The sequence below is a fragment of the Carassius auratus genome, linkage group LG36F (genome assembly GCF_003368295.1).
Source record: "Carassius auratus strain Wakin linkage group LG36F, ASM336829v1, whole genome shotgun sequence".
Taxonomy (NCBI): domain Eukaryota; kingdom Metazoa; phylum Chordata; class Actinopteri; order Cypriniformes; family Cyprinidae; genus Carassius; species Carassius auratus.
The window spans coordinates 1,003,802-1,024,720 of NC_039295.1; the positions used below are offsets into that span (position 1 = coordinate 1,003,802).

The following is a 20,919-nucleotide window of genomic DNA, read 5'->3' on the forward strand; positions in this document are numbered from 1 at the left end:
CTGATCACAGCACCAGTATAAATAGGCAACAGGTGCAGTACGGCGCTTTAGCAGTGGTGGTTTCCTGTGTTGAGTGGGTTGAACATATCAGGCTGCACTACCCCCTGTTTGTGTTGGAGGTGACCATCTCCCCTGTGCACTTCGGCAGAGCTTTGTTGCCTCTGGCTCAATCTAGTTCTCATCATGGTGGCAGTCAGGAGAGTAACAGTGTAACAGGTCTGAGGATAACAGTGATGGCAATCCCTTCAGGGAACCAACCATTGGGGGACCATCAATATTCTTGTACTCCGCAATCAACTGAGCTGCCAATGCAAAGTGATGAGCCCTCTACAAGGAGTGAACCAGCAGTATCCTTTGAGGGTTCTCCCGACTACTGGATGTCGATTGCTGCATAGGAAGATGAGTCTGAGCTTTCTGGAGAGGAAGATTTGACTGCGCTGCTGTCTCTGGGACTGTAGCAATGCCTGAATTGTATCTGGAAATAATGGTTATGCTTTCCGATGGTGCCGTGAGGGTAGGGCTCAAGTGGAGACCTCCACTGTGTCTTGAGCCCTCAAGGTTGGACCATTGATTCTTCTGAGTGGTCCGCGCTGGTTCTCAGTGTGGTTTTCTCTGCCTCTGGGTCCCAAGTGGGCATAAAGAGTCGCTGACGGACCAACACCGAACCACACTCATCCTCCTCTCTCATCATCAGGCAGCAGTGGGCAGTTTAGAGAGCATCAATGACCCTACGATTCAGCCGTGTCTTCACATAAGTTGTGGAGGCAGCACTTGTTCACCTGAGAGAACAGGGCATTCGCCCTCTCAACTAAATCGATGATGGCTCATAATAGCTCAGTCTCAGGATCAGTTGTGTGCACACAGGGACTTGGTGCTTTCGCACCTCAGCCAGTTGGGAGAGCAAACTCTCCGGCGCAGAGAATCTTTTTTCCTAGTATGGGGTTAGATTTGGTCGAGTACGCTTCATGCAATGATGTGCTCTGTGGTTGTTAAGTTGCCTGAATATGTTCAAGTGCAGGATGGCGGTCCCACTGAACCAGTTTCAAAGGCTCTTGGGGCATATGGCATATGACAGCTGCAGCGGCAGTAACGCCTCTGAGGCTGCTTCATATGAGACCGCTTTAACACTGGCTCCATGGCCTAGTCCTGAGGTGGGCTCAATAGGCGCTTACGAGGCAAGCATATTCTGGTCCACACGTACAACACTGCGACCGTTGCGTACATCAACTGACAAAGTGGTCTACACTCCTGTTGCATGTCCCAACTTGCTTCATGCCATTTACATTCCTGGTCTGCACAACCGGGGCAACCGACGTGCTGTCACGAACTGCACTCCCAGGAGAATGGAGACTCCATCCTCAAAAGGTCCACCAGATTTGGAGTCCTTACAGAGCCACTCAGATAGAACAGTTTGCCTCTCCAGAAACCTCTCACTGCCAGTTGATCTACTCCCTGGCCGAGGGAAAACTCGGCTAGGACACACTGACACACAGCTGGCCGCGGGGCCTTCGCAAGTAAGTGTTTCCCCCAGTGAGCCTTCTTGCAAAATCAGGGAGGACGAGGAGCAGTTCCTGTTCGTAGTGCCTTACTAGCTCACTCGGACTAGGTTCCAGAGAACTGATGTTACAGCCCCTCCTTGGCAAATTCCTCTGAGAAAGGCTCTACTGACTCAGAGACGGGGCACACTGTGGCACCTGCATCCAGATTTCTGGAGACTTTGTGTCTGGGTTCTAGGTGACCAACACCAAGAAGTTGTTGATACCATTACTTTCGGTGAGCGCACTGTCTAAGAGATGTTTACGACATGATGTGGAACCTGTTTATCAAATGGTGTTCTTCTTACCAATAAGACCCCCGGAAATGTCCGATCAGAGTCTTGCTGTCTTTTCTGCAGTAGAGGTTGGATCGAAAGCTGTTTCCCTCCACCCTTAAGTCTATGTGCACCACAACCCCATGGAACAGAAGTCCGTGGGGAAGCATGACCTGATCACCAGGTTCCTTACGGGGGGCGAGAAGGCTAAATTCTCCACGGCCCTCCCTTTATACCCTCTTGGGACCTGTCTCTAGTGTTCAGAGCACTACAGCAGGGCCTATTTGAGCCTTTGCAGACAGTCGAGCTGAAGTTTCTATCAATGAAAATTCTGCTCCTGCTTGCAATGGCCTTTATCAAGAGGGTAGGGGACCTGAAAGCATATGTGCTCGACGATTCATGCCTAGAGTTTGGGCCGGCTGACTCCCAGGTAATCCTGAGGCTCCAGCCCGGCTAAGTGCCCAAGGTTTCCATTGCTCCCTTTAAGAGTCAGATAGTGAGCCTGCAAGCGTTTATCCAGCCCTAGCTTCCATATCGTAAACCCTGCCGAAGCTCCTCTTTCCCTTTGGCAGCCAGAAGTGGTGGAGCAACTGGCACCAGGCCCTCACTCAATAAATCCATGAGAACCATTAAAGGGCTGGGTTCCATATGTAGAGACCTAAGTGGATCTTATATGTGTAAAGTCCACGGTATAGCCTCAGAGCTCGTGTTTCCCTGGGCAGCCATCCTGCCTATTTTCCAATAGGGTTACAATCACCTCTAATTTTCCATATGCTCTTAGACGGTAGTTCCTATGTGTGACTGCTTCTGAAACCTCCTTCGGGAAGGATGGGCTTCTGTGACGTTCTGGTTCCAAGTGAAACAGGCACATTTTCTACGTGTTATCCAGACTTTCTGAGTGGGTAGTGCCATAGCAGCAGTAACTGGTCTTGTTGTGGTAAGCCTTGACTTACTCCAAAAAGAAGGGGCACAGGAGGTTTCCACAGGACACTTGAAGGGGCAATATCCATGGCACTTTGGTAGGGATCCCAATTCAGCAGTCATCCAATGTGATGTTGAGAGTGACCGATTGAAAGGGAACATCTCAGTTACGCATGTAACCCTTGTTCCCTGAAAGAGGGAATGGAGACGTCACGTCCTGTCACCACGGTTGGTGTACCACTGCTGAGCAGCTGGTTCATTCAGTGAAAACCTGAATATGCGCTGCACCTGCTGCCTATTTATACTCACGCTGTGATCAGCAGCAGTTGGATCCAATAATCAAATACCAATGTGTATTGGATTGTTTAGTTTACACTCAAAGTGTATTATCTCTCTAAGTAAGAATAAGATCCAAATTTGTCAGTCATCCAACTTGACATCTCCGTTCCCTCCTTCAGGGAGGACCCAGACATTTCACAGGGTCTAAAATGCAACTTACAGCTGAAGTATGCATGTGCTCACCTGGGCAGTTCCTCTCATCTGAATAGTCTCCACAGTCGTTTGCGCCATCACAGATCCATGATGGAGCATAACACAGCGTAGTGTACTCACACCGCTGATAGGTCCCGCCTTTCACACCCAGACGGAAATAACTGGAACAATCAAAGGCCGCTGAAAAACAAGAAATACGACAAAGGCTCAAAGGAGAAGTTTACCCAAAAATGAAAATATTGTCATTAATTATTCCTCATGTTGTTTCAAACCCATAATACCTTCGTTCATCTTCGGAACACAAGTGAAGATATTTTTTATGAAATCTGAGAGCTTTCTGACCCTTCATAGATAGCAAGGATATTATCATGATAAATGCATAAAAAACGTAGCAAAGGCATCAGTAAAACAGTCCATGTGACATCAGAGGTTGAACTATAATTTTACGAAGCTACGAGAATGCTTTCTGTGTGCAAAGAAAACAATAATATAATAATATAATTTATTCAGCAGTTCTTCTCCTCTGAGTTACCGTAATAATCAGTGTTGTTTACACTGTTGTTTAGAATGTGCAGGCTGAACATAAACCATGTTGATTACATTGATTACATTCTGGGGTACTCTCCAAAATGGCGGAAAACAGTAAATTAGGGAGAAGAAATGCTGAATAAATTATGTTGACTATTTTACTGATTTCCTTGTTACGTTTCTGTGCGTTGATCATGGTAATATCCTTGCTGTCTATGGAGTGTCAGAAAGCTCTCGTAATGGATCAAAAATATCTTAATTTGTGTTCTGAAAATGAGTGGATGTCTTTGGGTTTGGAACAACACAGGGGTGAGTAACTAATTTACAGAATTTACATTTTTGGGTGATCCCTTTAAGAAATCAAAGAACGGTACAGTACTGTATATGCATTCAAGGAATCTCTTGTTACCATGTATGTTTTGGTTATTTATTTTTATAAACTGAGGGATGTTAAAATCATTGCTTTTTGTAATCAACAGCATGTCATATGTACATTTACTAATCCAAATCTGAACTTTGAGTAAAAGGCTAAATAGTATTATTCATCTACATGTGAATAAATCAATTAATTAAAGTCTGTTTGACCCGGAAGTTGCTGCCGCCTTTATTTAAGTACGGTGACATAATATTGAATAGAGGGTGTTTTTTTTTTATTTTTGTGCTCCTCCTCTCATGTCTCACTTGCAGCAGTCTAACAGCTGGAGGGTCGTTGTTAAGCATATTCTGCCCGAGCCTTCAAACTGACATCATCAGAGAAGGAACACCATTCCAGAGAGAAAGCAAAGGATCTGATTTTGATTAAAGATTACATCACAAACAATTATTTTTTTCAGTGGATTAATTTGCACAGCTTAAATGTTCAACTTAAGGCTAACAATGTGCGATAACAAAATACATATTGTACATTTTGATTTCATGAGGATTTAATGAACAAACTTACAGCAGTTCATTTCATCGCTGGCATCCTCACAGTCCAGCACCTGGTTACAGCGACTGGAGTTTGACACACATAATCCATCTCTGCACTGAAACTGATCTGCTGTGCACAGGGTTGCTGGAACACATACAGTACAAAAAGTGTATAAACTCACAAAATCCTGTGCTAAAGAAATAAATACGAATAGTACTACTAATAATAATAATAACAATAATAATAAAACATTTTAGGACCGCAACAATGGTCCTAACCATTGTTTTTTGATAGTTCTCAATGTTCTCAATGGTGACTTCATTCTATTCTGCAAATGATTACTTAACATTTACAATGTTATTTTTTTATGAATTAATTAATTAGTTAATTCATTCATTTTTAAATTAATTAATTCATTCATCCACTCACTCATTCATTTTTCTTTTTTTATTTAAAACTAAAAATGACATACTGTATGTTTTTCATAAATTCAGCTGCTGAAAAACATCCGCATCAGATTAGTCAAACAATATTCTACAGTCACGCATACATTCCAGCCACTTGACAATGAAACCGACCAAATGTTACGAATCATTATAGTTTCTAATTTCATATTTTATTTTGGGGTGAGACATAATGGTTCACCCATAAAGTACTGACTTTTCGTGTTTCATTTGATGTTTTTAGCAGGCTTAACAACAACAGAACCCGCTGCAACAGGGCAGGAAGGGGAAAACCAAACTGTACAACATCAGAACATTTGAAAGCTATATAATTCTATAGCTATAGATATTTGAAGATTCTAATATAATACAATGTGTATGAACAGATGGACTTACCATTACAGAAAAGTTCATCGGAGTTATCCCCACAATCATCTCGCGCGTTACACCAGGAACTGTGGCCGACACAGCGTCCGTTCACACAGCGCTTATAGCCTTTCTTACATACACGGTTAGCTGGACACAAACACAGAGCGATAAGAGTGGCAGGCCTTCAGAAGAGCTGTGAACATTCAGAATATCACACTCACTGCAATAGGACTGCTTCTCGTCTGACTTGTCTTTGCAGTGGGCCATGCCGTCACAGGTAAGTGTGTATTTGATGCAGTCTCCATTCCCACACTCAAACTCATCCATACTGCTGCACGACGTGTTCTGAGCTGAGAGACACAAGATGACAGCTATTAACATACAATATGTTAACATACAACATGCTAGCCAATATATATTCCTGCTTGTAGCATGATCACTACCTTTTCATGTACAGCCATGTAGTGATATTTTGTCAAAAGACCAGTGTTTACCCTTTTACAGTGTCTTTAACACTGTAACACTTTACAATGTTAAAGATTAGTATCAGCTTTAGGATATCAACACAATTAAATGCAGACATTTTATTATATTAGAGATATTTTTCTGAGTGGCGCCGAAGGGGTTTCAACAATTGATAAAAAAAGAGCAAACACATCCGAGCTTCTCTGTGCCCTTTGTCTGCTCTTCGATAAGTGTGAATAAAAGACCAAACTGAAGACTATAAGTAAAAGTACCTTCATTTGGGTTTCAAAGATGACTTTTAGATGAGTTTTGAAGACTTTTAACAGGGGCTGCTACAACTAAAAAGATATTGGTTAATCGCAGAAAAAACCTGTCCATGTCCACGATGGACAGATGTTTAACAGCTAGTATTTGAGGTAATTACAATATATCAGGCAGGAAATCATTAATTGACCCCAAATATAGCTTACTGTTGAAACACGTAAGTAATAGCAACTTTACACGGCTGTTTGCTCTAACATCAGCCTGGATAAATGTGTGCTATTAGCTGCATATCCAATGTTTGTGCGGAGCGTGCAAGCTATCAGTGCAATACTGCAACGACACGGAGGCATTTTCTTCCTGATAACAGAGAAAACAACTTCAAATATGCTGTCATCTTTGCTGTTATAGAGTTATACATCATGATTCAAAACTGTCAAGGCTCAACAGTCTAGAAAAGTCTGAAGCAGCCCTAGTTTTTACAATACGACAATTCAAATATGACAATTTCCATTTTGTGAACTATCCCTTTAATAAGAGTGTTTATTTCACCAAATCACCCAGAGATGAATGAGATTTCCAGTCTTGGATCATATCAGTGATATAATTTACTCGCTATTGTCACTTGGCTTTTGAGCAGAAACATTCAAACCTGCCTCTTGCTTTGAGACTCTGTTCATCTCCATGCGATCAGTTAACTGTTAACACTGTATTTTAACGAGAATACTTGCATAAGCAGATATATGTTGTATGAAGTCTGTGATTGATTGGTTGGTGGTGTCTCACCTATGCAGGTGTTGTCCTCCAGCAGTTTCCTCTCTCCGCGGCAGCTACAGTTGACCCGTCCTTCTGATGTGAGCAGACACAGATCCTGACAGCCTCCATTATTCACCCGACAGGGCGAGAACTCACCTGCACACACACACACACACACACACACACACAGGAATCGATCATCCCCAGAAGCTCTTGACATTGAGAAGTCACGAGAAGCATAATGTGTGCTCGTTATGCAGCCATTCATGAAACACAAACAGATACAAATAACCCACTTAACATTCACTACCCACTTGCACACATATTTACAGACAATTATTTCCTTGACAGAACACAGATGTAAACACTCAAACAGTAGTTCTCACCGTGGTGTGCAGATGAAAGTTTCTGCATTGCCAAGCTGTAGAAGTCCCTAAGTTTCTAACTTAGTTAGTTAGACTTTTTAACTAAGTTAAAAAAAACTTAGTTTCTAAAAATCTAGCTGCTATGGTTCTTTGTTGGGTTTTGTTTGGGTTAACGTTATAGTTGGGAGGACAGTAAACGGGGGCTTCAGAGCAGGCCGAGATGCTGTCTTTGGGGGATTGAGTGCTTGAGAATTGCTTCTATCACACTCAGATAAGCATGATGAAAGATATTGATTGTGTCATTCCCAAGTGTTCTAGAGTTTTTCTTGGTTCCGTGACAATCACAGATTACTTTTGGCACATAATTACATGGTTGAGATGACAGGGCAGTGTAAGGCAAACGCTCTCTCACACAGTTGATTTACAGTACTCTTGACCATGCTTGGCCGTTCACTCACAGCTATTTGTGTCATTGGCCACAGCGACGATCCCCATTGGCTGTTGTGGAATATCAGCTCTTAACACCTTCATGTCTCCACCAACATATTTGTCGGCTCTGAGGACGGCTCTGCGGACCCAGTCTGTCCAGAAGATGTGGTCACCATACACGGCCAAACCGAAAGGATGCACTGGCTCATTCTTCAAAACCACCTACAGACGCCAAAACAGATAGAAAGAAACCGTTTGGTTTGTTGAAATGTTTCAAAAGTTCACCATTTTGATTTTTCCATCTGAGAACAAATTAACTTCTTCTTCTGAACATTTTGGCTGGAATTATGCAGTAGTTAGGGGAAAACACCTATTTAGGGCCCTGTCAATCAGAATATGTGTGATGTTTACTGTACAGCAGGTTTGGTAAAAATCCCACTAAAATGCCCCTAAATTCAAGATGGCCCTGCACAATTAAACTAAAACTAATACCGCCATTCACCCTAATTCAACCACAAATTAAAATTAAGCTATCATCTACTGAACATTATTAATATTATCATTGACGTACAGCACATTTTTGGAGTGAGATTTCTATAAGCTATTAAAATGCAAGCAAAACGGACACTCATGAGTGCAAGTTTTGACTTACATAACGATGGGAGCCGTCATACTCGCAGCGCTCAATCTTATCAAGCGTAGCATCTGAGAAATAGAGCTTCTCGGCACGATGGTCGATGGCGAGTCCATTGGGAGTGCGGACGTCACTGCCGATGATCACCAGGACATTGGCTCCAGACAGCTGGGCGCGCATGATACTGGGTGACTGCTCATTCCAGTTGGTCCAAAACATTAAGCTGGGGAAAACCAGAGGAATGTGAGTCAATGGCAAAGTGTGTGTGTGATATCATCTTCACGTCTTCCTAGTAGCGGCATCCTGAAAGGAACAAGACATCCCTTTCAAAAGGGAACAGTTAGTGAATGTGAATATTATACTGTTTTGAATGTTGAAATAATGAGTTTGTTGCGAAATGAGAATCTCACTTCTGACATTCATCCAGAACGAAGGCCCGTGGGTGGTCATCTCCTGACATGGTGACCACAGTGTCCCGGTCGAAAGCCCCCCAGCGGCTCTGGTCCACAGTGTGACGGGTGATGGTGGATGTGGTGTAACTTGTCCAGAATAAAGCGTCCCAGGCCCGATGATACGCCAACCCCTCCACTGACCCAACGTCTGCAGACAGAAACATAAGGGAATGATTCAAAAACGAAGGGCCCTATTTTAGCGATTTAAGCACATGATCTAAAGCACACAGCGCAGGTGCACCCAGGGCGTGTCAGAATCCACTTCTACTAGTTTAATGATGGGAAAATGGTCAGCATGCCCGGCACATGTTCTAAAGGGTTGTTTCTATTCTCTTAATGAGAAATTGGTGTTTGGAACGACACAAGGGTAAGTGAAATTGGGTGTAACATGCAATAAACCAATTAGAGTCTCATCTTCCATCCCCTTTAAAAGCTAGTTGCGCTCATGCAATGGCGGGTTTGCTACATACAGGGCAGAATGTAATTTATCATTAAAAAAACAGTTTGTGTGCTGCTGCGTGTCCCTGTGTGTGTAATAAGCAAAGTGTGCACGCATTCTGCACTATTGCCGCATATTACTAACACGCTCTTTAAATAACAAAGAAAAAATATTGCACCAGACTTTAGACCAGGTTTGAGTTGGTCTATAGTGCAGTCTATTTTCAGTTCCTCAGAATAGCAATGTGCCAACAATGCACCTGAACACACCACTTTCTTAGACCAGCATGCCCATGGGTGCACAAATGGACAAGGATGCATTTATATTTAAACAACACGGGCAGGACGGGGAAAATGAGCGCCTTGTGCCGCATTGCACCGGGTGTATGATAGGGCCCTAAACATTTTTTAAATCCTAGACAAAATTTTTATGGAATTCATCACAGGCCGTTGAGCTGCTCGGTTGGTCTGCTTGGTCAGTATTGAGATTGTGATTATTTAACTTGACTACCCATTGACTTTGGAAACATATATCTATACATTTTAGAGTGAGAGAGAGACTAAAAAACAAAAATTCCAAAATGTAATTATATTAGAATTCTAGGAATTCTTTATATTTTATTTAAATTATTCTATATACCACAAAGCCTAAATCTTGCTATTAACAAGAATTTTCATTCTTTCTGCCCTTTACACTAAAGATCATAAAATCTAATCAAAATATTTACCATCATAAATTTGTTAATGTTTTTAACTTTTGAAGGAAATATCATTTAAACTGAATTAATATTTCTTCATGTTATGTCTCAAACTGCACTAAATATTTGTCAACAACATTTATGTTGACAGAAACATGCAAAAATAAACAAAAAATTTACATATTTTGGATAATGTTTATAGAATTTAAACATATAGGCCTATCAACAAAAACCATGAGAAACTGCTTTCGTTATGGAAACCTGCTGTCCTGAAATAAAAGTACTACTACACAATGTGTGCAAACAATACTGTCAATTCTTTATGCTTTAGTTAATGTTTAATGTGTTGTTACAATAATAGCACGTTCACAATGTGACTTCACATTCAGTGCAGCATATACATCTGTTTAATCTCAAATAGCATTGGTTCTCATGTGTCTTGGTGATGCACAAAGTAAAAAATGTAGAAAAATGCATAATAAATCATATGGAATATGACTTGATTTTAATGCACAAATTAAGGCAATATTTCTGTAGGTTTAGGTGATCAGCAGTCACCTTCTACAACTGTAAGAAAGAGCAACAAGGATATTCTTCAGAATTTCTGTTTTCATGTTTCACAGAAGAAAGTCAGTCAAACAGGTTTAACACAACATTGGGGTGAGTATATGGTGAGAGATTTAATCTGGGGTGAACTATCCCTTTAACAAATAGAAATAACAAAACCGAGCGCAACTATGATAAAGTAATGAAAAAAAAATAATGAAAAAAATAAATAAATAAATGAAATGCCAAACACTAAAACTGTGATGAATAAACTTGAGTTAATGGTTCGGGACAGGTAAGATTTGACTGAGCGTGAAGGAAGTCTGCAGAAAAGCTTCACATCCATGTGGAACTAGCTTGTTGTGTAGAGTGGTGCTCTATTTTGCACCATGTTTACATGCAATATCCAAATACGCGTGTTAGTCATGGGTCAAATATATCTGGCCAAAACAACCCTAAAAAAAACTTGAAATTGAAATTGAAAACAAATTGTTCATTGTTTGTTCGTTCATTCATTACTGATGACGGTTCAAAGACAGATGTGTAGAATGTAAGAACTGAAATGCTAGATTTACGCCTGACTTGAATTAAATAATGGTTCATAACCAGTTTAATGAAAAACACATGGTAAGAAATAAAAAAGCCTAAAAGAATACATATTGAAAATGATGGAAACAGCTTAACTGCAAAAACAAACAAACAAATCTTCTTTTTTTTTTTTTTTTTTTTTTTTTTTTTGCCATTAGTCTTATAATTGCTGGATAATACTAGTAAATGAAGACTACATGACTATATTTCAGGGTCTTGACAGGGTCTACTACACCTAAACAAACTATACTATATAACTTTATAACTAAACAAACTAAACTTTAAAGTAAAAAAAAAAAAGGATAATACAGTATATTTGTGCTGGGCAGTATCTATAAATCCAAACACTATTGTTCAAAACCACAGTCCTGCCTAAAATAAGAGTAAATAAACCCAAAGCAGTTCTGGTTCATCTGGTTTCGATTGTTGTTTCAGACAGAACAACTTTTTCACTTCAGCAAAAGGAAGTCAACATTCCTTCAGGAGGCATTTTGGTGGAGAGTTTGCAATTATCATAATTACCCTTCATTCATATGGTGTTTGTGGCAACAGAAGAATAAACAGATACGCACATCCTTCTTTGCTCAGTTCTCCTGCTGTTTGAGCCAAATGTTTTATGAAAGAATGAGTTTATTGTGCTTTCAGAAAGGAACTGGCCGTGACTTCAGACTTCCCAGTCCGGTTTGATTGTGTGTCCACTGGATTTGTGCTGTTTTCTCTCTAGCTGTGAGCTGGTAATGGAGAGTTAGTGCTGGAATCAAACCTCTGAATCATCACATATTTGAATCGATTTTCAACCAGCTCATGATTAATTGTTATTTTAAACACAATACTATATGTTTTTGCTCAATTTTGCAGAGAACATATTTCCTTTAAAGCAAGAGCAACTGTTGAGCAACACAGCAGTGTTTCGTTTCTGAATGAATCGGCGTTTTGAACAAATCATGTGAATCAATGATTCAAATGCCCATTCATAGAGAGAGCCATTTAGTTAAATGAATAAACGAATCGAATTAAGACATTTACCACCGCCTGCTGGCAGATTTAGTTTCTTATTTAGAGTATAATTTCATAAAAATAAATACTACTACTAATACTTTTACTACTAATAATCATAAACATCACAGGGATAGTTCACCTCCAAAAAGTTATTTATTCAGCCTCATGTCGTTTCAAACCATTTTTTTTTTTTTTTTGTGGCACATAAAAAAAGGTATTCTGAAGACTAAAGCTGTTTTAGTTACCAAAGACTTTCATTGTTTGAACAAAAAATACTGAGATGTTTCTCAAATGATCTCATTTAACACAAAAACAGCTTTAAATAATCTTGTGTGTGTATTTTCACAGTCAAATGTTTTTGCCATTAATTAGATTAATTAATCAACATCGTAATAGATTAGATAAACAATTTTAATGAACTAGCATCCGTAGTATATTAATAATATTTATATTAATATATTAACAGTATATGTGCTAACAGATTTGAACTATGCTTAGTTTGAAATACATGTATTGTAAATATAATGCTTTTTTTACCAGGGATATTTTTAATTAAGTAAAATTTTCCTTTATCATTTTTATTTTTGGTAATCTTTTAAGAATTCTGCTGTGTGTTTTTGTCTTTTTTATTATTTTTCTATATTGTATTTATTAATTTTATGTCAGTTTTAGTTCCAGTTATTTTAGTACATCAAGTATTCACCTAGCCGTAAGAAAAGCGAAACAAACAAAAAAGGATTAGAGAAAATAAAAGAGAATTAAGGTAGAAACTCACTCTCGACCACTGTCTTCCGGTCGGATCCGTCATCATTGATCTGCTGAATATTTCCAAAGTGGATGTCGCTGTAGAAGATCCGATTGGCTCCTTTTCCGCCGCCTCCGCGGTAATCGAACGTTAGCGCGATGACGTTCTTCATGTGGTCAGGATCCTCAAATGGTTTGATGGGTGCGTTGAGGTTGTATTCGTCTGATAAGTGCACGCTCTTTAATATTGTACGTTCTGAATACAGCAGGTATCCGTCGTAATCACGGCAACTCTGACCGTCCTCCGCTAGCATCCCGTGAGCGCAAGCACACGTTCGCTGTCCGTTACCCCGGTAAAGACACAGCTGCTGGCAGCCGCCGTTGTTGTTCTTGCAGATGTTAGTTCCTGCAGAGAGATAGGATTGAAGTGTTTAAGAAATACTGCAACTAAGACAAATATGAATCGAGTTCATTGACTCAATGCTGTTATTTTGAGTTATACATTTTGAATTTGTATTTATTTTTGTATTTTCCGTTTTGAGTTTGATTAAAGTTTTAGCAATATTTTGGTATTTTTATGTCTAGATATTTTATAAATATATATATAAGCATTAATTGTATTTATTTTAGTAACATCAGTTTAAACGAAATGAAAATGAGAAATTATTGCCTTGGCAAGTAGCAAAATACAATGAGTTTAACATTTATGTATTATATTATTCAGTCAATAAAAATAAATAGATACATACAGCCAACACACACACACACACACACACACACACACACACACACACACACACGCACACACACACACACACACACACACACACATATATATATATATATATATATATATATATATATATATATATATATAGTAAAAAAAATAAAAAAAAGGTAAATATAAACATGTCTCTGGATAATTTATTTTGTGTTATTTTATTTTTTTTAATTCTTGCAAGAACAAAGTCAATAAAGACTCACCTTGTTGACGCGCTCTGTTGAAGACCTTGATGTCTTTGAGTTGGACACCGATGCCTGTCCTCAGACTCACCGAATCAGTTGCATTATCTTTACTGCCACGCTTTATTGAACCATTCGCATGAGTCCTAAAGAAATAACATGTTTTTTTTAGATATAAATAAAATAATCATTGCGATGTCCAATTTACATATGCATAGTTCTATATAATACTTTTAACATATAGAAATTGGACACTTCAGCTGGTTGAACAAAACTCAATGCTGTAGATTAAACATCATATTGGCGATGAGGAATGAATAGTTTGATGTGTACAAGCTTGCACTGACCGGTCGCTCCAGTATATGTAGCTCTCAAACACAGATACAGAGAACATGTCCATGTTGTTGCTGGAAAGCACCACCTCTCTGTTCTCGCCAGTCTCCACGTTAATGCGCTCAATCTTATCCATGCGTGCGTCACACCAGTACAGCAGACCCTCCTACAGGACACAGACCATGATCACAAATTTAGTCTTGTGGTTTTTTTTTTATTTTTTATTATCGTCTATAACAACTTGTCAGTTAATAAGAGAAATTAGCTTGAAATTTCTAGTGCACATCTTCATGTAATATGCAACTTTTTCTCCAAACTCTAGTAAGCAGTGGAAACATGTTAGCAATTGTGCTACTGTACATCATGCTAGAAACATGCTAAAACATCTAAGCATTGTGTGAATTCATGATAGAAACATGCTAACAATGTACTAAATCATGCTAGAAACATGCTATTATCACGTTAAACACTATTTTTTTTATGATCCATCAATCTATCCATCCATCCATCAATTTGATGTCTCATAAGGTCTTAAATCCTTCAAACTTCAAACTTTTAAAACTGCTTCAAACCTTAAATCTTCAGACTTCCAGATACTAAATCTACTTCTGACTTTCTGAACAGACTGTTTTGCCTTGTCAAACTTTATTATCTAATTTAATTATTGTTCATCTTCATTTATAAGAGAAAATGTCATAATTTCAGCTTTATTAAGCACTGGTGCTAACTGGTTTGCATTTACAACTGTGGCAGATGGAAAAGGTAGACAAAGTGAGAAAAACATCATAAATAAATGCATAAATGAATGAATGAATGAATGAATGAATACAGAAATGAACAAAAAATGTGATCTAATTAAAATGGATTTCATCCAATATGTTGCAATACGTACTTTTATGGTTACTAAAGTATTGCATAATACGTTTAGCAATGTGCACTGTGAGACTGACACAGGGTTGACATAAACGTGCCCTGCGCACCTGATAGTCAATGGAGATGCCATTGGGCCAGCTAATGCTGACGTTCACCAGCACGGCTCTGTTGGATCCATCCAGACGAGATCTTTCTATGCGTGGATACTGTCCCCACTCGGTCCAGAACAGATACCTGCACACACAACCAGCCATGAGGAGAGCGCTGCTTCACTCATTCCTCAATCAAAGACAGGAAGTTACTCAGATCTCACCCTTTCTCAGGATGTACAGTAATGGCCCGAGGCTTGTCCAGTCCTTGGGAGATGACCACATATCGAAACGAGCCATTCAATCTGGCCACCTCAATCACATCGAAGCCCTGGTCCGTCCAGTAGATGTTTCCTACAGCACACAGAGGAACAAGACAAGGTTTTGCTCATCAGAATCGTAATACAGCTCTAAATGCACCTGAAAGAGGCAAAAGTGTCTGTGTTTGAGACTCACCGGCGATCCAGTCGACAGCGATGCCCTCCACGCGGCCGATGCCGTTAGTGATGATGTCCTCTCTCCACGTCTGATCTCTCTTCGCTCTGCTGATGGTGCTCAAACCCATGTCAACCCAATAGATGGTGTCATTATCTACATGACAACAGAACGGACACAAGGATGAATTATTCGAAAGATTAAAGACAGTTTACTGGGGAAAACAAGTCTTTTACAGTTCTGGATTTCTTTTTTTTTTTTTTATGTTTATAATACATTTTATGGCTGTTAGATAGTTACTGGGTGTTATTCCAGCAATGCTAAATGACACAGTATAATCACAGATATAACATGAAACAGTTTTCCCAATATCAGAATCCCAGTAGATATCAGCAACCAGAATAGTTTTACAATTCTTCATACCTATTTGAATATCATAAAAAAATAAGCCACAATATGTTACTGAACTCACTCAAAAATATCAAATAAAAAAAAAAGAGGAAGAAGAAACAACAGAATGAAGCCAAGACAAAAAATGCTTCCAGTAATTATTAGTGTATAATGATAAAATTCATTCAAAAAGGTAAAACTACAGGCAAGATAATGATTTTTTTTTAAATATACAAGGATAAAAATCAAGTAAATTGTGTTTACCTTTTTTGTTCATACATCACAACATATATAAGAGACTTTAAAAGCCAAAATATATGTACTACAACAGCAAAAACCAGACTGGAACATATTTATATAATTTACTGACAGACAAACAAATTTTTTCTCTTATTTGTAATTTGTTTCAGACTTCTCCAGCCCAATTAAACACCTGATCATATTATCTGAAATCATGGGGATTATGAATCATCAGTGTTGAGACCCACCGGCATGAAAATCAATCCCGACGGCGAGTGATGTTCCTGAGACCGGTACAAGGGCATCGGATTTGTCAGCGGGGTCCAGTGGGATTCCTCTGATGCCCTCATGAACAGAGTACAGCAGGAAAGAGCCCACACCTGAAACCAACACAGCAATCACCACGCTTCAGGATGTTCATTCATTCATTTCCCTCCAAAACTAGTCTTAATATACATTGCTGTTCAAAGTTTTGAAGGTCTGCTCACCAAAGTTGAAGTAAAAACAATAATAACATAAATATTGTAATACCTTTTTCAACTGTAATTTATTTTAAAATGTAATTGATTGCTGTGATCAAAGTTGAATTTTTTGCATCATTACTCCAGAAAACAGACGTTGCTGCATATTTTATGTAAACCGTGATACTTTTATTTTTTCAGGATTCTTTGATAAATAGAAAGTTCAAAAGAACAGCATTTACTTGAAATACATTTTATTTTATATACACATTATATACAGTACGTCTTCAACGTCAATTTTGATCAAAGAGTACTTGCTGAATTTCTACTTTGTCAAAAAACTAAGTTATAAATTGTGCAAATTAGAAAAACTGTGAAGTCTAATTATGTGTACTAAAAATTATATTTATAAAGATAGCAAGAGAAATGTGTCTGTTTCATTATTTGTCTTGTAAAAACATCCCGACTTGAAGCAGGAGCCATGGATTCACCCCATGCATTTATGCTGTTCCAGTTTACTGTGTGTGATATATATATGGGCCAAAGATGAAAAAGTGTTTAAGCATAAAAAGAAAGTGCAATACTGCTTTAAACTGTTGTAGTTTTAACCGCCAAAAAATGCAAAAAGTTTTCTGTTTTATTTAATTGCAGTTTTGTTTTTGTTCTTCTGAGCAAAAAAATGTATATCATAAATTTTCCCCTGATTTACAGAAGACACCCAGTAAAATGTCACTCAGTGTAACAATCTTGTCAGGCATATTTAAAACAAAAATCAATTTATGACATATTAAAAGACTAATTACTTTCACCCCAAATACTAATGAGTTGTAATTTTACATTTTTAACATTTGCCACTATCCTAGGTTTTGCCCATTTGTCAGTAAGAATTTTGTTCTAACATTTAATATGCTCCATTATTCTTTTAGATATTTTAATATGTACACGTCAGAATAAGCACGTTGTTTGAATTTTTGCATAAATATTGTGTTACACTGAATGACAATGTAACATTATTTCAACCAAATTGTGACATTTTATTCTCTAAAAACTTATTTGAAAACTTAAAAGTATTTAGTTTTTAAGATTTAAGATTTAAAACCTTGTTGTTGTTGTTGACTACAAACCTTTTATAGAATCTTTAACTAATAAATTGAGATTTGCAGAAAAACTAGTAAAAGCTATACAGTATTGAACTGACTTCTGATATTATTGTGCTGTTTTTTGCTCCTCTGTAAGTTTGGTATTGTGTTTCCAGCTGCTCTCTGAAGGAAATGCAAACACTGTGGTCTATTGTGAATTTTTCCAAAAAGTAGTGACACATGATTGGGAGTCTGGATGTCAGGTGTGTGTTCTGTCCGTACCCTCACAGGACTGCTGTCCGCTCCTCAGGCTGTATCCCGCGGTGCACATGCAAGAGCGGCTGGTGGGAGACGTGGGCAGACACAGCTGAGAGCAGTCACCATTGTTGTTACTGCACATGTTTGAACCTGATGATACAACACACACAGATTTCAGTGCAAATCCCCTGCATCTGACCAACCAGCCACAATTCAGTTTAACCAGAGGTCATCTGCACGAACTCTGTAAGGTAAAGTGCAATTTCAATTAAGGAGTAGTTAATGAAAGCATGACGACAATGTACTAACCCTCAGGCCATCCAAGATTAAGAGAAAAATATGTATCACTCCATCACTTGCTCATCAATGGATCCTCTGCAGTGAATGGGTGCCGTGAGAATGAAAGTACAAACAGCTGATAAAAACATCACAATAATCCAAACCACTCCAGTCCATCACTTAACATCAGGTGAACGAAAACGATGCATGATTTTAAGAAATAAATCCATCATTATTACATTTTTAAGACATTGTTTTGTAGTCCATAATCCATAATATCACTTTCTCCAGTGAACAATTCATCTGGTCTAAATCAGAAGAAACATCTGCACAGATCAAGCACTGTTTACAAACAAAATCTGCTCCAAACAGATCGAAACAAATTTGTGGGTGGATTTTGATGTGAGAGGACAACAAGGGATGGAGTTCTTCTCTGGAGAAAGCATTAATATTACGGACTCGTATTTTAGCCAAAGTTAAATCACTTTAATGATGAATTTGTTTCATACAGACATGCAGCTTTTTGTTTCACAAGATGTTAACTGATGGACTGGATTCATGTGGTGTTGTTTTTTTCAGCTGTCTGAACTGTCATTCTGATGGCACCCATTCACTGCAGAGGATCCACTGGTGTGTTAGAGATGTAATGATACATGTTCTTGAAATCTGTTCAGATGAAGAAACAAACTCATCTACATCTTGGATGGCTTGAAAGTGCGAACATGTTCAGCGATTTTTATTTTTGGGTGAACTATCACTTTAAATTAAGTCAAGGTCATTGTTTTCATCACAAACATACATTTTTTTCCAATGCTAATGAGACTCAATGTAGGCACAAGGAACTAGCCTGAAAACTGCAATTTGCACAGATTTTTTTGGCTGTCAACTGATTAATTCCTTAGACACTGCATGCAGTTGATTCTTTAACCTGTCTGCACGGTCTCATTGTAGATCTTCATGTGCATCATGGGAGACGTGCTGTTTCTCAAGACTTTCCAGTCTCCTCCATCACTCTTATCACAGGTGCCGATCTCATCCGTGCCCTGGTCCGCCCACCACAGTTTATCACCTGCACAACAGCAGTCAAAACATTAGTATTTCAAAAAAGACAGCCAATCAAACAATCAGTGCTATACTTGCCCATGATAGCCAGTGCAGAGGCTTTGTTGAGTTTGCCTTTGACCGCGTCTAACACCTCCAGCCCTGACCCGTCCAGCTTACAGCGGTTAATGGTGCTGTTTCCTGAGCTGATCCAGTACAGGTGCTCCTTGTCATAGTCTATGGACAGACCTGCAGTACAGACACAGACCAAGCTCAAAAGAATGCAGATGTGCTTTATAATTCTCAATGGTTTCTGAACTGTTTAAACATGTTTTACTGTTTTATACTAAGGCCCTGCACAAGTTATTATAAAGAAGGTCATCAGACACATTGGGTCCCATTAAGCCACACATAGAAACCGATTGCTCCCTCGTGACCTTTTGTAAACTGTATTTATGACAAAGAACTGCACAGATACAGATATTCTAACAATCTGTCGATAACCACACACACTGTGTCCTCTGTTTCTGTTTTAGTTCGCTCGTGCTGATCCGCCGCAGTCTGAAGAGCGCGCCAAAAGACCGGAGGAGACAGGTCTGCCTCAGTGTTTAAATGTCATTTATGCGGATTGACTCTGAGGCAGTCGCGTCTTTGTGTTCAGTTTATAGAGCTAAATGCTATAGCCCCGCTAAAAAAGCCTAGCGACGCCTGTGCTTCTTGTGTAAATCTCGAGAACCAGGACACATATTTCAATCAATCGCTCAAGCATTTAAGAGGCACCGAAATGAGGCACTGAAATCTGTGTTCTTCTTCTGTTCAGTTCCATAGGTACCGGTGCCATATTGGTATAGGCATTTAAGGAAGAGCTTGCTTTAGAGAGGAGGAAGAATCCACAAGGTAAGTATGCATGTGAGCAGATCATGGGAGTAACAGGAGTAGTTCTAGTCACAGACCAGACAATCATTGAGTGCGTGGTGCAGACATATATAGGGCCAAAGTGATGAGGAGATTAAAGGCGTGGAACGATGATTGTTGAGTTCACACAGGTGGAAGCTAGTAAAAGTGCTGGGAAGTTTAGTGCAGAGATGACAGGTGATTGTGACAGTTCCTACCCTCCTGGAAGGTGTTACCCTAGAGTAACAGAATCCAACCAGGGAGGGAAGGAACAGTAGGCAGTACTGGAGGCCAAGGTGGTGCTGGCGGTAACAGGCCAACCATATTTATAGATTAAGCCCTCATGGCTGTGACAAAGGAGCTAGGGACACAGGGAATACAGGAGTTAGGAATTACCTACGTGGCCATGACAAAAGAACTAGGGGAACAGGAGATTTGATCATGCTTCGTGGCAGTGACGAGAGAACCAGGAAAACAGGAGATTCAATCGGCCCTAACTTTCTTGAACATCAACCCCAGCTGTATAGAATGTTTACAGTTCTGTATAGAATCCAGGTGTGCAGATCGCTGGAGTAATAGAAGCAGTCCTAGTCACAGACCAGACCATCATCGAGTGTGTGGTGCAGAAATATATAGGGCCGAGGTGATGAGGGGCTTGAAGGCGGGTGACAGTGAATATCAAGTGCGTGCAAGTGGGAACCAGGAAAGGGAGGGGAGAGGTGATCATGACAGTACT

At 39.2% G+C, this 20,919-nt stretch overlaps 1 protein-coding gene across 6 annotated transcripts in view; it reads right to left on the reverse strand.

Annotated features, from left to right (window-relative positions):
- Window positions 1-20,919, reverse strand: part of lrp1aa (low density lipoprotein receptor-related protein 1Aa) — a 160,757-nt gene that overhangs the window by 52,506 nt on the left and 87,332 nt on the right. For all 6 annotated transcript variants that reach the window (XM_026240770.1, XM_026240764.1, XM_026240769.1 and 3 more), the window contains 18 exons: window positions 19,389-19,538; window positions 19,177-19,317; window positions 17,994-18,119; window positions 16,420-16,551; window positions 15,563-15,697; window positions 15,331-15,460; window positions 15,125-15,251; window positions 14,159-14,310; window positions 13,833-13,957; window positions 12,880-13,254; window positions 8,794-8,983; window positions 8,402-8,606; window positions 7,779-7,971; window positions 6,986-7,111; window positions 5,695-5,823; window positions 5,501-5,620; window positions 4,692-4,805; window positions 3,254-3,403 (listed from right to left, as the gene is read on the reverse strand). In XM_026240770.1, the coding sequence (XP_026096555.1) occupies window positions 3,254-3,403; window positions 4,692-4,805; window positions 5,501-5,620; window positions 5,695-5,823; window positions 6,986-7,111; window positions 7,779-7,971; window positions 8,402-8,606; window positions 8,794-8,983; window positions 12,880-13,254; window positions 13,833-13,957; window positions 14,159-14,310; window positions 15,125-15,251; window positions 15,331-15,460; window positions 15,563-15,697; window positions 16,420-16,551; window positions 17,994-18,119; window positions 19,177-19,317; window positions 19,389-19,538 (2,820 nt within the window). The remainder of the gene's footprint in view (window positions 1-3,253; window positions 3,404-4,691; window positions 4,806-5,500; window positions 5,621-5,694; window positions 5,824-6,985; window positions 7,112-7,778; window positions 7,972-8,401; window positions 8,607-8,793; window positions 8,984-12,879; window positions 13,255-13,832; window positions 13,958-14,158; window positions 14,311-15,124; window positions 15,252-15,330; window positions 15,461-15,562; window positions 15,698-16,419; window positions 16,552-17,993; window positions 18,120-19,176; window positions 19,318-19,388; window positions 19,539-20,919) is intronic.